The following is an 18,398-nucleotide window of genomic DNA, read 5'->3' as shown; positions in this document are numbered from 1 at the left end:
CATTTTTACATTAAATTTGTTAAATCTGTGATGTATTAATATAGCTCTTTTACAACATGTTGCTCCTAATAAAATATTGCATTATTCTGCTTTTGTCTATTCTTGAGACCTAAAATTTTTGATCATTTGTCTATAACAAATTTAAAATTATAGAGTTAAAAAAATGTATAAAAAGGTATTATGTAGTATGAAAGAATTGCATGATTTTTCAGTCATCTTGAAACAAAGTGTTTTAAAGCATTTCAGGGATCCAAAATAAGCCCCAATCTAATAACCAAAATTTTGGTGGAAGTTATTCCTAAGTTTGTTTTTTTTACATCATTTTAAAATTGAAAATTTTGCCTTTTCAATTATACTAATTTTTTGTAATTTTTCTTTCAAAATTCTCATTTTTTAAAGAAAATGTAATGCAATTGGTTTTGAAATTAGTAAATTTATAGGTACTCCTGTGCTGGGCAATGTTAAGACTTTGAATTACACTACTAACATTTTTTCTTCCCTGTGAAAGATTTTTATAATATAAAATTTTATACAAAAGTAAATTATACATTAAAGATTTTTAATGCCGAATAACAATATAGCAATAGTATTTTATAAAATTGAACACTTTCTTATCCAACTTCGTTAATTTCATCTTTAATATACAATTCTGTAAAAAAAAAAAAAAAAAAAAAAAAAAAAACCCTACATTAATATTGGTTCTTATTTTTTCTCTAAATGTATTTAAAAATTATTAAGTTTATTTTTAAAGTTAAAATTTGACTATTCACCTTGAAAAACTTTTGTACAAATTGAGTTCCGTATTCGTCTTTTCTATATTAAGATTCACTGATATGAAGGCATGGCAAATTTCATTAGAACTTTAGTATGTTTATTTTAATAAAGGATTTATTTGTTATGAAATTAAGCATTTAATTTTTGCAAAATTTGTAAAAAGTAAACAAGAAATTATACCCATATATTCCTTCTAGAATTTGACTAAACTGCAAATACACTTGAGATTTAACAGCAGTAAAAGTTTTTTCACTATCCATTATATTTAACACTAAAGCTACTATGAGTGATTAAATATCTGATTGGGGAAATGCTGTTACGTTTAGTGTTAATTGTCGACATAAAATTTTGCAAGTTATTATTTAATGAGTGGAAAGGAAAAAACATACAATATGATGAACTGATTTCATACAAAATAACACCAGCATATATCCAGTTTTTCTTTTTTTATTGATTTTTCAGTAAAAGAAATACTTTTATATGTAAATGGCTACATATGCAGAAATTGTGCAAGTGCTTACTAGTCAAGTTGAAAAAATATTTTATAAACATCTCTACTCAATTTTAAATTGCTACACAAGGTTAAAAATGCTGAATCATGCTTATTTAAATAAAATAGATTATTTTAAATGCATAAACAAACATGAGCTATACAAATCAGTATTCAAATGATTGTCTTTGCCATTTAAAACAATGACAACATCAACAAGAAAATAGTACTATACAAGATTTACATAGAAACACAATCTTTTTACAATATAAGAAATGAAAGATACAAAGTTTTAGCTTAGGGATTAAAAATTCTTCCAATTCCACCAACTATTTTATTTACTGTCAAAGAGTAAATAAATGTTTGATTATAACATGAATCGCAAGAAATCTATCTCAAAACTAGAAGTATTCGACAGTTTAAAAAAAAAATACCAAGAGTTTACTGTATGTTTTGAGACATTGAAAAACTGGACTCTCACATAATACAATCACTGAAAAATTTAGAATAATTAGCAATAGTATTACTGTGGAAAAGTTTGTTATTCCAATGCTCATTAGAACATATTGGGATAATTTTAACAATGGAAACCTGCACAGTAATTAAATTTAAAATCATAAGGATATTTGACTTGTAGATATATAACACAGAATAATGTGGCTTCATGCAATGCATCTAATAAATATACTATTTTGTCGGACATTCAGTTAAATTTTTTTTTTAAATTTAAAAGAACATTTTCTAAAGATTAAATATACAAAATCTCCATTTGATAATTTAAATGAAAGGCTATTATTACATAAGTATGATTCTCGAATACAGATTTATAGAGGAGATTTTTTTTTTCAATATATGTGTTAAAGTATTAATTGCAGTAATCAGAAGCAGCAATAATTATTGAATAATCTCAAAAATGTTTAAAATATATCTCTTAAATATTTAAAATAATTTCTTTAAAAACATTTGTGCAGTCTCTATTATCATGAGAATTGCACAAATGTTTAGGAAATTATAGATTTAAAAAAAAAATAAAGTCTTCCTCTTTTAGAATACAGTGAATTCTACCATAATATATATATATTATTTTTAGAATAATTTTATTACTTTTTTTAAAAATTCCTGTAATAAGTACCTTTTTAAAGAAATATTTAAGAATTAAATACCTATTTAAGAAGAATATCCACTTGTTAAAATTGAATTTATTGCTGAAAGTGGTAATTCTGACAATTTTTAATTCTAAATAACAGATGTTACAATTTCTTATCGCCATCAGAGTTGGCATAATTTTATGGAACCTGGCAATAAATCAAATACTAATCTTATGTCTTCTAACAAAACAGATCTTTTAAAAGATAAAATAATTAAAAATTGCATTTTTTATCATGCATCGAAACTGAAAATAATTATTGTTCTGTAAAAAATTAATGCTCATGCATATAGAATGTACTATCTTGTAAATGAACCCAAATATGGTTCGCTTGAGAGATGTTTCTTTCTTTCTTTTTTAAAACATTTTTCAGATTTGTAAGGCAGTTTCAGCAGTAAGTTTATGCTTATAACAATCACTGGTAATGACAAAAAAGATAGTTTAATTTAAGTTTTTAAAAAGTGATCATAGCAAATCATCAAGAATTTAATATGTATGTGATTTTAATTAAACTATCTTATATTTTAGATATCTAAAACAGACTTTGATTCAGATGACAAATCAAGGTGTATAGAATCATGTTTTAAATATCTAAATTATGCTTTGATTTTATATGCTATATATATATATATTATTACCAAACAAATTGCAGACTTAATTTATTGAATGCTATTTTTATGATTAACACTCCAACCTCTCAGATAATGTTACTCGTAGATTTTTCACTAATTCTTTCTTTAATTCATGTTATTTTCTTAAATATGAAATGATTTCCTGTTATTTTTATGCCATTTTGAAAACTGCTTGAAGTGTTCTAAAACAATTTTATACAACCTAGTCGGATGATATTTCAGTTTTTCTATATTGCAAAACCTTTTGCAATTCTAGTATTTCATCACAATCTCTCTCTCTCTATATATATTTCATACAAAAACAAACAAAATTCTCTGATCGTCCTATATACCATGGCGAAACTTCAATATTAAGAATTTCTAGGAGCATAAGTTTTGGAAGTTGAATAAAGGAAAACATGCAAAATACGAGGATATTTTCATATTTGATTGTATAAAATCTGATTATCATGGCTATTACAAAACTCAACAGTTTTGATAATATTATTCAAACCAATAATATATAAATTTTAAGAAATTAGGAAGCATTTTTTTGCCAATTATTTTTTTACTTCTAATATTTAAATTAAAAAAAAAAAAAAGGCAATAGCATCAAGCCTTATATCTAATGATATAATATTTTTTATTAGTTCATCCAAATTTGTTACCAATTAAAAATGTTGAGACAAAATTTTGCATTTATCATTTTGTATATAAAATAACAAATAACATAATCATTAAAAAAAAAAAAATTGATCTTGAGATTTTAACTCCTGAACTCCATATTTTATACTACCCGAGAGAAACTCACAATTTGAATTACAGTAAATACAGTAAAGAAAAATAAATTTTAAAAAAGTAATGATCTATGCAGATGAAATTTGGCACAAATTTTTTTTTTCACCACAACTGCAGATCTACATAAATTTTGAATTGAATCCCTCAGAGTATTGACTATCTGCAAATCTGTTTATTTTTAAGAATGTGAAGGGAATAATCATTACAAAAGATAGGTAAATGAAATATAATATGTAATCTTCACATCAAAATTATAGATCTATATGAGATATCAAATCCTATCAGTTAAAGGAAAATTATATAATTTCATAATGTATACTTAGTGCTTTTTCCTATTTGATGAACATAAAATGTGCCATGTGTGTGGCACATAATAATATGGAAGTACATAAGGAAGCTAGAAAAAGAGAACACTGACTTTTAAGATATCAATCGGCAAAACATGGCATAATGGAAAGACAAACATAAATGAATTACTGTGAAACAGATAAATATCTATGCTATTATGATAGTATTAAATTAGATAATTTGAAGAACTGGCAAATTTTCAATACAATATGCAGAAATTTAAAAGAAATTATTAATGAGATTTAACAACTTCAGACAAATACAGCAATGCATTAAACTCTGACATGGTCTTAAAACAGAAATCTGCAAGAGGAAACAAAGGAATTAAGCATTTATTGCATTGCAGATTTCAATATAAGTTTTAATTATTACAAGTAAGTATTGCAATAAATATATGGCACTAACACCATGAAATTATAAATTAATTATAACTTAAACATTTTTACCATATTGAAATAAAAAGTATTACAAAGAATGTATAAAAAATTGAGCATCATTAACACATACACTACCATTTACAAAACTGCACCGTCTAATCATGTATTCACATTTATTTACATAGTATTAAAACATACTGCAAAACCTTTTAAAAAGTGAGAGGTATATTTTGCCTTTCCTTTCCAACTACATAGCAGTTTGCAGGAATGCTTCTTATTTAATTATTTTTTCTTCTTAATGTTTAGGTGAAGATCAGAATATACATTTCCAATCTCTCTGTAATTATATATATATAGAAATCCCTCCCCCCCTTCCACAAATCAAACAGCAAGATAACATTAACAACAAAGTAAAATAATTAAAGCTGCACTTATAGAAATTTGTTGAAATGAAATAAATATTATAGAAAATAAATAGTTTCAACACCATAACAAGTTTATATATATGTGTATAAAATGCTGCCTCAAATAGCTGGGAAAGTTGAGGAGTTTACAATATTTGCCGAAACTAAATTTGTGGAACACTGATTATGGGTATTTGTTCGATAAATGTTTAATAATATAATGGCCAATTTTACATAAGTAACACCTAATAAAATTACCAGAAGCAATCTTTACATAAAAGATGATTACAGAAATGCAAATTTGATTTTGTAAGGATTTATCATTATCAACTTTTTGAATATAATGTAATAGTTTAAACATCTATTTATTTTTTTAGAAAAAAAAAAAAAAGAGTTAAATATCTATTTGTTTTAATGAAAAAGGGAAAAAAAAAAGTCCCTACAAAACCAATTTCAAAAGGTTTAAGAATTAAACAAAAAATTATTAAGCAAAAAAAAAAAGAAAAAAAAAATCATAACTTTTGATTATAGTTACTAATTTACACCCTAATAATATGGAGCAGAATGATCAAGTCTGGTTCTTGCGATATAAATCAAACCAACCAACCAATATCTGATTTTATGTAATAAGAAGAAATTTAATATATATGATTTTTTTCTAGTTATATTTTATCTAGTATTCATCAACTCTTGAAAAAATATTGTCTGAAGATTTATCTTTTACAAATATTTTAATCTAGCAATACCCACACATATTTCCTAGCTTCATACCATTTTAACCACTATACATAATAATTCATAAAACAATAACAAGAATAGCAAATTATCCAACTTCAAATCCAATATTATCCTTCAAATCCAATGATTATCCTTAGATTGAAAAAAATAAAAATGATTTAAAAGAAGAATTTTAAGATTAATAAAATGGGTAAATATACAGAGAAAAGAATGAAAATAAATTTATCAAATATGTATGGCATTTTATAAAACACTTATCATAAGCAGTATCAAGAATAGTGAAAAATTAATTAATAAAATTTTGAAATAATTCCGTTTATTTATACATTTATGGATTCATAATTATTTTTTGAAAATATTGCTGTGAAAAAAAATGTTTATAATTGTACTTTTAAGAATGTTCATGTAAGTTCAGACTAATTACATTTTAAAATAAAAAAATAATAAATTAGAGTAATAAGATTATTTTCTATAATTAAAGTAAACAATTTCATAATCTTGCATTTAGTTTTAAAAAAGAAGAAATAACAATCATATTTTAATCAAGCAAATTATCAATAAAATCCTCTTTTTCAGCCCAATTTTCAGATGACAAGTCATTTTTATCAAAAACTTCAAAATTATTTTCAAAAAGAGGATCCATTTTTTTCAGTTTTTCAAATCTCAGGAAAAGAAGTTCTTTGGCATAATAATACAACTCAGTGTCAAGATAATTAATCCTTTTAATGTTTTCAATATCTTTGGCACTTATTTCTTTAAATAATTCCTTTCTGGCTGATCTGTTAAGAGAATCATGAGACAACGAATTTTTGGCTTTAAAATTCATACCAAATGTTGCTTCAAACATGTATTGTGATACTTTTGGAAATTCTGAGAGACCAAAAAATGCCATCTTATGAAGATTACTTTTAGCACTAGTTAAAACAATGAGATCTCTGTCTTCTTTTGACAAAGAAGAAGAGTTATTGTAACATCCTACCAATGCAAGATCTGCAAGCATTCGCGCTTGTCTGTTGATAGCTAGATTGTGCTTGCAAGCCATAAATTCTTCTAGGGTTAAGTCACTGAGATCATCTCTATCAAAACATGCAGGCAGTTCATTTTCTGAAACCTCAATTCCACCACACCAGTGACGTAAAGAAGACCAACTTTGTCCTTGTCTCACGTGCCAGAACTCACTTAAGAATCTTTTCACAGGGTCTCGTAACACTGATATGAAAAAATATCTGAAAGAGAAGAGGCAGTTTTTCATTTCATATGGATTTCATGAAATTCCTTACATAAAAAAAAGGGAAATTTATCACATACAGAAATTGTATATCTATATATTATTAATGGAGCTCTGTAAAAAAAGTATATCAGATTAACAATTTTGAAGGCAATGTAAGAATTTTCATTTTTCTCATCTTTAAAATGCAGAATATTGAACATAAAATACTAAATGAATTTCCAAATAGAATGAAGAATTTTTTGATAAAACAATTCTTTTTTAAGTCAAAAAACCTCGTATATTTCAGCTCTTTAAACAGAAAAATAATGAAATTCAGTTGCTGAAAAATTTATTAAGCAGACTTTACTTTTGGTGCCAGCTTATTTATCTCTATAAATAATTAAAGTAAATGTGTATCCTGCGTTCTAAAAGACAAACTTTTGAACTAGGAGATACTGAATTCAGCACATATATATTTTGGAGAATGTAAGTGTAAACTTTAAAGAAATTATTTTAAAAACTTTAATTAAAAATTGAGTGAAATTTAGACATTTTTCTATAATGATTTCTTAACATATCAATGTAAGAATGATTTCAAAATGCTTTAAATTTTAAAAAAATACCTTTTCAGAATCATGAATTTAATTGCTGTCTTTTTGCTAGTTAAAAAAAAATTACGATTTTCAACAATAATTTTAATTTTTATAATGAAAATCAAATCCATTTTACTATTTCATCAAGTTCAAAAATCAGACATTATATTATAAATTTTTCATATTCTATAAAAAGAAATTCATAACTTTTTGATCTGAAGAACTGATAATTGCCACATTTATCAATTTTCTTTTTATGGAGTTTTATACACTTGATAATGCTGTCAAATTACTTTAAAAAGGGTTATTTTTTAAAAAACTTAAAATCTGAGTATTTTAACTTCATTTTAAAGTATTCCAAATTTTACGTTGATATCATATAAGGAAAAAAATATCAACTTCTTCATAATTTCTGCTAAATTAACTGATCATATGCCATAAGAGAATCATTCTAATATAAAAAATAGTCAATTCATGTTAAAAATTCTAAAATTTTTCATTCATGTTGGTCAAATTGAGGCAGTAGGCAATACAAATGAACAGTACTACTCAATGTTGCAACACGTTTTTTTTTCTTTTTTGCTTTTCTTGAACAAGCAAGATCTTCAAACCTTAATGCTATATCAGTTCTTATTCTGTAATACCCACTATTTTAATTCTATTGATTCTATTTATAATTTTATTCCTATTTGTGCATTAAATATATGCCAGCAATTAATCAGCAAAACAAGTAATGTTTACTGCAATCAATAATAATTTACTAAAAACATTGTCAAAAGTGCTACATTTTTTATTGACAATATTCACCAATGACAGGCAATTAAACATAAGAGTTTATCAATAGTATGTCATTAAGATGCAAAAACCCTTTTTATGTGATGATTTTCTGCAAATTCTTTTGAATTCATTTTGTTATTATATGTAAAAAATTATTATCATTACTTTTTTTTTTATCAGAGTGAATAAAAAGATCTTCCAAGTTTCAGTCATTTAAAGATTATGAACTATGCAAACTTTAAGGTATATTTATGTAATAAATTGTAGAAAATTTTAAACTTTTTCTTATCAGAGAGATAAGTACAACAAAAAAGCAAATAATCATTACAATTTAAAACATTAATATATAAAAAAAAATATTTGTTGAGTTAATGTAAAAACAACTTTTGGCCAATTTGTATTCTGGGTTTTCAGTACATATAAATAATACTAGTAGCCCACGTAAGATACTGACAATGGCAGTTTGAAATATTACAGAACACATACCGCCTTTTCACTGGTTTCCCTTCATCTTCATCCATGATTCGATCAACACAAGTAGATAATTCTGACCAGTCTGGATGCACTCCACATTTCCAGCCTGTTGTATAACGACTGAAAAACCATGTACTTCCATAATTCCCTGGTCTATAACAGCGGCAAATACGCCGATTCTTTTTGCAACGGCAAGGTCTCTCCAATTCTAAATCTTCTACCATGTGGCGAGCAAAAACACTTCCACCAGTGTTTTGAATATGTAAAAATACGATGACATCTGATCCCTTTATATTAAAGTCTACTTTGACAGAATCTAATTTATTACTTTCAGAAGCATATTTTTTATCAGTAGTCCAATTGGATAAAATTAGTCGATTTGCTGTTAGCCTCCGCCAGCGGGTATCATTTCTTCCAGAAATCAGAAATTTATTAAATGAACACGATTGATTTGAGCACACATACCACATACACAGCAACACAAATGCGCTAATAATAATTACACCTACAGCACAAAACCGCAATAGTCTTCCAGCATATGATTGCATGTTTATTAATGAGCTTTTCATATATGTTGTTGCTACTGTTATAGCAACTAACAATCTTAAATGACATTTCAAACTGAAATCTTGCTTCAAACAGTCAAAACTACATTATTATTTTCAACTCCTTAAGATTCTAGCGTTTGAATTACATATTATAAAATCTTTATTGGAAACTAAACACCAGAATTAATATTCAATCTTGTCTTTCTTGTTTTGTTTACAAATGACGGTTACAGTTAAATGTAAAAAACTGCTGATCAGGAAGAATTTCGTTTAAAAATTTATACAAAATAGATATATTTTGAAATACTTTGAATTTTCTTTTAATATAAATTTAGTATTTTTGCAAGATATTTGCACAATTGTCGGAATGTAAAAATTTTCTCGATCAGATATGCTTTTAAAAAAATGATTTGTTTATGAGTTGGGTTAAGCCCTCTTAATACCAAACTAAAGGTGGGTTCACATGAGGCTTTTTATTGCGCGCAAACGTTGTCCCTCTATTGTCCCCGTGTGAACAGTTGAGACAACGTGTCGGGACAATGGCTAATAATTGTCCCGACGGGACAACCATTTGCCATTGTCCCGTTGCAGTCACGTGATTTTCCTGAAGTAGGCGTGACCTTCTATTGCGCGCAATAGACGTTGCGATTGAGACGCTCATAAACAAACTGCAACTAGGCACTGACAGTGACAGAATATATAAAACTGCAGAAAATGAAATGACTGTATTTTAAAAATCTAATGGTCGACTCAAATGAAGAATCATCTGACTCTGATTTAGATGATATAAATTGGTTTGCAAAGAAAAGAAAGCAAGGTGCTAAATCCTCCTTTGAAAATGCAATAGAGCCCAGCTTTACAGATAACAAACATTCAGAAGATACAGTTTCTGAAAAAAATAAGGTTTGGTGATTTGAGTAGAAATATCATTTTTCAATCTTAAGTAACGAAAATTATAACTTTTTTATTACTTTTAGAAATTTGAAGAACTACAAAAGAAAGCAGAACAAATAAGATTACATAGTGCTCGCAGACGTGAAATAGCTGAAAAGAGGAGGGCTAAACAACTTATTAAAAAAGCATTACGAGACCCTCTTGTTAAACACCTAGTGGAAAAGGAAAAGTGTTCTTCGAATAAGTAAGATATAATATGAATTTTATATTTCAAATTTCTACTATGGATTTGTCCCCCTCCTCCTCCCAATCTTGAAACATATTAATTATTTACAAACTGATGTATATGTATTGAAAAGTGGTTTTTTTTTTTTTTTTTTTTTTTTTTTGTACTTTTCAAATCACATTATTATTTCCGAATATATGAAAAATATTGTATAATATGCAAAAACTATTAATTAGAAAAAGGGGTATTATTTCTCTAAAATTAAATGCTGAGTTTGTGATGTAAAATTATAGAATGAGCATTACGGTTCTTGATGTTTTGCTACTAAATTATTACTCTTTTCGTTTTTGTAGATTTAAAAAAAAACTATTTGTAATTTCAGTTGGAATTTCACAAATGAAATAAAAAAGAATATGAAAAGAAACTAAACATATGTTACTTGTGATATTTTTCTTGGAATATTATGTATATTTTGATTTCTATTAGATTTAGATTGTACAGCATTTTTCTTAGATTTGAAGTACATAAAATATTTTGTCAGATTTTTTTTTTCAATTGAAAAATTATTTTATACACATTCATAATCTGACAAGAAAAATATGAATTTGAAATAACTCGGATGATGTTATTAAGTCATAATCATTATATATGTTTTTCTAAGAAGTATTTTCGCTAATCATAACTCATCAAGTTTACTCAGAAAAAGGTGTTTTTCATTTTTCAAGTTGAAATCAATCTATACAGCCAAATGATATTTGATGCCAATTATCTTTAAAATCTAAGTAAAAAGTTCTATTGAGTGTTAATTTTTAATTGCTTCCAAAAAATTTTCTTACTCACTTTAAAAATATTAGAATTGAAAGTTATAACTTAAAAATAATTGGTTGCATGCTAGGTTAAATCTATTTGTTCAGTACAATTAATAACAATGGGGACAATATTCCTCCTACATCCTTTTAATGCATGCAAAATTACAACACTTGAAATGTCCAACTATCTCTTTATTGAAGTTATTTTAGGAAAGTTGCATTATTATTCATAATAAAAAGAATCCTTAAAATTTAATCCATCCATCATTTCATCTTTATTATCTATAAAATCTTATGCAGTAACAAAATGATTTATGTAGAGCTAAGTTTAACTACATTGTATTAAAGAAATGTTTAAACCGAAAATTCAGAAATCATTTTTAGGTTCTTGAGATAATTATGAGTTAGTTTTCTTGATTGAATACATTTGCCATCAGTTACTTGATATTTTGATATAACAAGACTGTCTTTATTATGTATTTGTGCTATGTTTGAAGTAAAATATAGAAATTAAGAAATCATATCTTTAGTAAATTAAATTATAAATGAAAAGATTTATCACATATTTATAAAACTGATAGTATCCGATGGTATTCATTTTACTCCTTAAGATTTATTAAAATAATGAGAACATTAAAAATACACAGTTTCTTTTCAATTATGTTTAAGTTTTTTTTTTTTCCTGTTTCATAATTATTTTTGCTCACTAACAGCTTTTATGAAAATTTGATGCATTAATATTCATTATATAGTAACGAAGAAGCTTCTGAGAAAAAAGAACAAGAACAATGGAATGAAGTGAAACCTTATCTTAATATAAATAGCCACTTGCAAGGACCAGTATCCCATGGAGATTGGGGACCAAAGGTATTTAAACAATTAATTTTTTTTATATTTATTTATAAAAACAGTTAATTATAAATCTTTGATTGCACTGACTTTTAAGTAAATTTTGAATGGAAGTATCTGTTATAAGATTTATCTTTAACCATTAACTTTGAGTGTGATTTATAAACCATATAGTTTTAAAAATATCCTCATTTAAAATCTTAAAAGGCTAGGTTTCCGATTCATATTTAGTTGATTATGTCATTCAAATTATAATAGTATCTCAAATAATATGGACATGAGACAAAATATGTGAACATTTCGTTAGTATGTACATATTCTGACAAAGAAGAAAAAATTACAAATGTTTGTGCATAGATCTTAATCATTATTTTGAATTTCACTGTCTGTGTATGTATGTGGAGGACAGTGTGTGTGGGAGAGAGAAACAGTTTTTCCAAAATTTTAATTAATTAGATTAAGCAAAATGTTAACATTTTTTATTTTGTAACAGTTGATTTTGAAAAGGACCATCAGACAAAATATTAAATATTATTTAAGATGCAGAAAATATCTTATCTAAGAATGTCATGCAACTTTGTATCCATGTAATGAAATCAATATTTTAATTTTATTTCAAATAAACTGCATAATCAAAATTATTTGAATTTTGCTGTTAATACTGAAAGAAGAATAGAAGAAATATTAATATAATATATTAAAATGCACTGGTTTTTATTGATATTGATTGATTTTTTTAAAAATAGATTTTTAAATATTTTCTGCTTGTTCATTTTTATTTTTGAATCTTTTTCTCTCTTTCTTATGTAATCTCTAGTTAAATGAATTATTGCAATCTTTAACTTAAATAATATTTGATTCTTTATGTATATCATTACGATTATATTATAATAATTTTAAATTTTATGGACTTGGCATAATTATTTCTTGTTAGATTGATTGATTTCTGTAAAATAGTAGTGAAACCAATTATAATATTTATATATCATATGAATACTGCTTTCAAAATAATCAATATTTATTCTGATGAATATAGTTTTAAAACTTTTTATTGCTTTCGTGCTGTTTATTGATTTTTAGTATTTTTTTTGTGTGTGTGTGATTAAATAAGTTGCTCTCAAGTCAAGTCAGTTAACTCCTCATTTTGAACAATTTTCTGTATTTTAGTGATTCATTTGATTTAATCCTAATTTTGTATATTCATGGTACAGTTCTCCAACAATAAAGATCACTGCCATTTAACAAAATGTTATTTATTTCTGGAACCAATGTATTTAACCCTATATTCTTATTCAAGCTTACCAGATGATCGTGAAATGGGGAAAACCAGAAATAATTTAAGGAATTATGACAGATTTGGAAATGTCTAGGATATTTATTCTAAAACTGGCATTTCTTTAAATTTTTATAATTACTAACATAGTCAACAATTTGCTGATTTTTTTTTTCATAAGTTGAATAAAATATTGTTGGCATCCAGTCAAAATTGGTCATTTACTGAAGGCGGAAATGAAGGCCATTTTCGTTTTCCTCGCACTCACCTGGTGGTGGGGTAATTACATTAAAATTACAAAGACCAAAATTTTGATTATGTAGGACCATCAATGCCACAGGTGCCTTCAGTTCTGAAGGCACATGGTATATGTTTTTATATATATTTATATATATATTTTATATATATTCTATATATGTATTTATATCGAATGCATGTAGTATATCTTATTATATCCTTTGTTATAAACATTTATAAGTATATATTTTTTTAAAAACTGGATTTTTTTCACTGCAATTTCTTTCATAATTTATGATATTATCATGATAATCTGATGGCGTTATAATATGTTAATTCGTCATTTTTAAATTGAATTGTGATTGAAATTTGGTTTATGATTTGCACTCTCAGCTAAAACAGTTTAAAAATAGTGGTTGGTTATATTAACACTTGGAATTGCAGTGAAAAAAATAAAGAAAATGAATCACAATAATTAATTTATTGCATGTATATATATCCCCCAAAAATTTTCCTTTTATTTTCACAGTATCAAGTTGATCAGTACAATTAAGAAAAATGATTTTACTTTTGCGTTCTGTGCAAAATGCATTGTAATCAAAGGCAATCTCACATTACTTTTAAGATTTTTATCTTTTGCACATTATTAAGAACATACTGTGCAATACACAAAAGGACGGAAATGTAGCAAAATTATTCTGAAAAGTTTAGATACTCTAAAAACCAGGGAAATTTTATAGGTCTGGAAATAACACGAAAAATTCAGAGAAAATTTGAATAGTTAAAATTCTGGCCACAATATTATATAAATCCACCAACATATTCTGCAACATGAATTGCATTCCAATTTATGTCACAGTGGTGTATTGAGTATCTTGTAGATACAGTAAAATTTTTCATATTATTTCATCATGATATGTAAGTGAAAGAAATTAGTTACTTACTTTCTAAGGCTATTTATTATTTTTTTATAAGAAATTTGATGGATTTTTTAAAAAATTTGTCAATGATAGGTTTTTATTGAAAATTGCAAGAAACACAACATGCTTTAAATTAATTTAAAACTAAATTATATGCAATTCTTGAAAGATTTTTATATTTCTCTCTTTATTAGAATGAAATAGAAACCATGATTAATGATGCTATAAAAGAAGGAGATTTTGAAAAAGCAGAACTTTTAAGTGACACATTAGCAAATAAGCAGGTAATTATATTTTTATAACCATTTAATATGCTTCGTTACTTAAATATTTAATACTTTCAATTATCTAAAATGGTAATATGGTGTTAGTACATTAATAACTAATAACTGCATGTTTATTTTGAGATCAATTAACTAAATTGACCAAAGTTAATAACAGTAATCGATTATAAAATAATGTTCATATATTTATATTTTAAATAAATAAAATCATAAAAGTATGAATAAGGACTTATTTTAGATAATGTACTGAGATATCGTTTATGGAGATGATAATTAAATATATCAAATAATCTGATATTGCAAAAATCATTGAGATGTTCAATTGCTTATTACACTTAATTTTTTTCTCTCTCATTTAAAATTATTCATATGTTTCAGTATTTTTTGTTTTTTAATTTGACTTGAGCTAATTAAAATATGCTTCTGTTGTAAATATGTATTTTCAAATGTATGGTTTTTAATACTGATATAGAGTGGATAAATTTTATCTATTAATTGTTAGAATTTAGCAAATAGTAACCTACATATTTTTATTTTGCTATTGCTATTCCATATTAGGATGGAAATTTTACCTTATGAATACTAATCACCTTATTTATGTATACTTATGAATTCAAGATTCTTTAAACTTTTTTTGTATTATTTATTACTTAATGCTAACACGAATTTCTGAGAACAGCATTTACTTATTTGCATTTATTTCTTTAAGTTTGCAGGAAAAATTTGCAAAGCTTTTGCTGCAAAAAGGGAATATGATGTAATAGAAGAGCAAAAATCTATTGAGAAAGCTAAAAAGCCGAGGAAAATTCGATGGATGTAAGCATATCTATAATTTATAATGCATACTGAGTTGCAATCTTTAAGTTATGATAAAATTAAATAATTTTAAATCTATAACTTGGATTACAATTGTTATAAAATATTTTTCTAACACCTAAAGTATTGTGATTATATATTAAATATATCAAATAATTTAACATTTAAAAAAAATTCAGAATGAATTTGACTAGCTTCTTTGTACATTAAAAAATGTCAATAATCTAAACTATTACACTAAAAATTAAATGTACTCCTAAGCCAAAAATGAAGATGAAATGATTTGTTGCAAAAAAGAAATCTATACTATTCTAAAAATACATGAATAAATTGATTTCAAACTGAACAGTTAGACTAGAGGTAGATGATCGTTAGACATTTATCAAATAACATGCCAGTAATTTTCATAATTCATTCAGTTCTTCAAAATTTTTCAATTAAAGAAGAAGAATTTTGGGTAAGCAAAACAAAAATAAAATTATATGTTCTAGGCATTTATATTGAAGCAATCTGTGCAGAAAAATTATTAATAATTCGACAATACCATAGCAATACACTAGAAGTTAGTTCTTTCAATTTGAAATCCAATATTAAAGTTTATTCATAAAGAAATATGTCCATATAAAAACACAATTTTTCCTGAAATTAAAGTTTTTGTTGTTAAAGAATATTTCTGAATTCTCATTAAAGTTTTAATGCCACCAGAATAGTAGTTTTTGATGGAGAGCCTGGGCGATCAGCCTATAATCTCCGCTCCCTAAATGTGCTATTGAAAAAATAACTGTGCAAATATAAAAAGTTTTAACTTATTAAGAAATGTCTTTTTTTTTCAGTAATTACAATGATAGATTGCAATCATAACCATCCTAGTATACTTAAAATTACAAATGTTACATGGAAATATAATCATTTTAAAAATATGAATTTTGTCACTTTAAAGAACAGCCTACTATGTATTTGTGTTAATATTAAAATAAATTATATTACCATTAAAAAGGAAACTCAAATATCAGTATTTGAAGCATTGTTAGCTTATGTGATTTTCTGCTGTTTGGTTACTATTACTTATTCAATTAAAAAATTATGCTAAACCTACTATCTTTGGATAGATTTTTTATTGTTATATAAACTTTTAACAATACTGCAGCAATTCTGTTTTAACGAATATTCAATTTTATATTTTTCTTTTGTTATATATGTATATTTTTCTTTTAGATTTGAAGCTAAAGAAAAATGGCAAATGAAAGGAAATATGTAAGAGCAAACTTGAAAAAAATCTCTTTATTATTGTTACATATATGTAACAAAATCACTGTACATAGAAAAATAAATTGATTTTTTATTTTACTCTTTTTCTGATTGAAGAATGTTTTATTTATATAAATATTTAAAACATTAATTATATAAATTATTTAAAAATTGTAAATAAAAGAATACAATTTACAATATTGTTAGACTAACTGTTTCAGAAAGCAGTTTGTTAAAATTAATTTATAATGACTTAAATAAATATTAGCAAACAAATCTGATAATTCTATAATTAGTATTTATTTATTTTTTTAAACATATATAAGACACTTCTTCTCTTACGACATCTCCATTGAATAATATATATAAGTATGCTTAATTTTAAATCCAATAATACATTTATTAAACTGCTATGCTTTATTGTTAAAATATTTCATAACAATTTTCTTTCTTTAAGCTGAAAAAATTTATTACTATCTTAACTATAATATAAAATAATTAGATATTAAAACTCAAAAAAAAAAAAAAAAAAAAAAACATTTCAAAGAAATTAAAAATTTAACTAAGATGTCATCAGAAATCTGAGAGCAAAAGTTATATAATATGAAAATATGATACATTTGAATATAAAATATGATTACATTTTTTCCTTCTTTCAATCTCATTGCAAATAAATCTTTTTGCAATGATCTTAATTTTTAACAAGTACTTCAGAGTGGAAGTAAAATTAACCAATGTATTTATTAACCATTGCTTAAAAAAATTTTTAATACAATGACTAATAAAATATCAAAACAATTGTACGTCAAAAATTTCTTAATTATTCTTGGTTTTTCATATTGACACTTTATAATGTGTTGGCAAATGCCGTCGAAGATGCATTTTTTGTACAAACCTTTTTAAGCATATTTTACATTGATAAGGTCGAAATCCTAAATGGACTGCTTCATGGGATTTTAAATTGGTTGGATAATTTGAACTGTAAGTGCAAAATCGACAACAGTAGCGTCCCCCATAAGTTTTGTCATTTGGTGTTCTCTGATAGACTGAAAAAAAAAGAGGACAAGAGAATTTTATTGTAAATGAAACAAAAAATGAATATGATCTAAAGTAATATATTTCTTGATACATTTCAGAATCTACAATATTTTAGAATAATAAATACAATTCATAAATTTCAGGCTCATAATATATGAAAAAAAGTTTTATAAATGGAATGATATTAAAAAATTCAAATTATAAAATTTATAAATAGGGTGATATATTACAATGAACATCTCTCATTCGTGTTCATAAAATTTTGATCATTCCAAGCTAATATGAATCAAAGACAGTAAAAATATGAAATCAGAAAAATGCTATGCAAATATATGTGAATAAATACGAACAAAAATTCATTAATGTTGAGTCATAAAGATTGACATATAAATATGCTTTTTTTAAAAAAACCATTCCTACAAGACTTTAATTATTAAGAATTATGAATTTAAAACTGTTTAATATCACTTTCCATAATTTGTACATAATTATATTATCTTTTATACTGTATAATT

The 18,398-nt window shown here is 24.9% G+C and overlaps 2 protein-coding genes across 2 annotated transcripts; one reads left to right on the top strand and one right to left on the bottom strand.

Moving 5' to 3' along the window:
* Positions 1-1,253: 1,253 nt before the first annotated feature.
* On the bottom strand, positions 1,254-9,485 carry LOC129966730 (heparan-sulfate 6-O-sulfotransferase 2-like). The gene is made up of 2 exons (XM_056081272.1): positions 8,754-9,485; positions 1,254-6,913 (listed from the first exon to the last, which is right to left on the bottom strand). Exons 1-2 carry the CDS (start codon positions 9,308-9,310, stop codon positions 6,226-6,228), a joined length of 1,245 nt encoding a protein of 414 aa, XP_055937247.1. The 5' UTR covers positions 9,311-9,485; the 3' UTR covers positions 1,254-6,225.
* A 434-nt stretch (positions 9,486-9,919) lies between these two features.
* On the top strand, positions 9,920-16,944 carry LOC129966054 (protein FAM204A-like). Its single transcript, XM_056080410.1, has 6 exons — positions 9,920-10,192; positions 10,267-10,427; positions 11,971-12,085; positions 14,692-14,781; positions 15,491-15,597; positions 16,813-16,944. The coding sequence occupies exons 1-6, from the start codon at positions 10,031-10,033 to the stop codon at positions 16,853-16,855; spliced, it is 678 nt and encodes a 225-aa protein (XP_055936385.1). The 5' UTR covers positions 9,920-10,030; the 3' UTR covers positions 16,856-16,944.
* The last annotated feature ends 1,454 nt before the right edge of the window (positions 16,945-18,398 follow it).

Source organism: Argiope bruennichi, chromosome 4, assembly GCF_947563725.1.
Source record: "Argiope bruennichi chromosome 4, qqArgBrue1.1, whole genome shotgun sequence".
NCBI lineage: Eukaryota > Metazoa > Arthropoda > Arachnida > Araneae > Araneidae > Argiope > Argiope bruennichi.
Note: the sequence above shows the minus strand (reverse complement) of the source record. Positions and strands in the feature narration are given on the sequence as shown.

Coding starts and splice junctions, on each gene's coding strand:
- LOC129966730 (XM_056081272.1), bottom strand. CDS start 9,310: ATGAAAAGCTCATTAATAAACATGCAATCATATGCTGGAAGACTATTG. Junction 6,914..8,753: donor GGGAAACCAGTGAAAAGGCG/GTATGTGTTCTG, acceptor CTTCTCTTTCAG/ATATTTTTTCATATCAGTGT.
- LOC129966054 (XM_056080410.1), top strand. CDS start 10,031: ATGGTCGACTCAAATGAAGAATCATCTGACTCTGATTTAGATGATATA. Junction 10,428..11,970: donor GAAAAGTGTTCTTCGAATAA/GTAAGATATAAT, acceptor TTCATTATATAG/TAACGAAGAAGCTTCTGAGA. Junction 12,086..14,691: donor ATGGAGATTGGGGACCAAAG/GTATTTAAACAA, acceptor TCTCTTTATTAG/AATGAAATAGAAACCATGAT.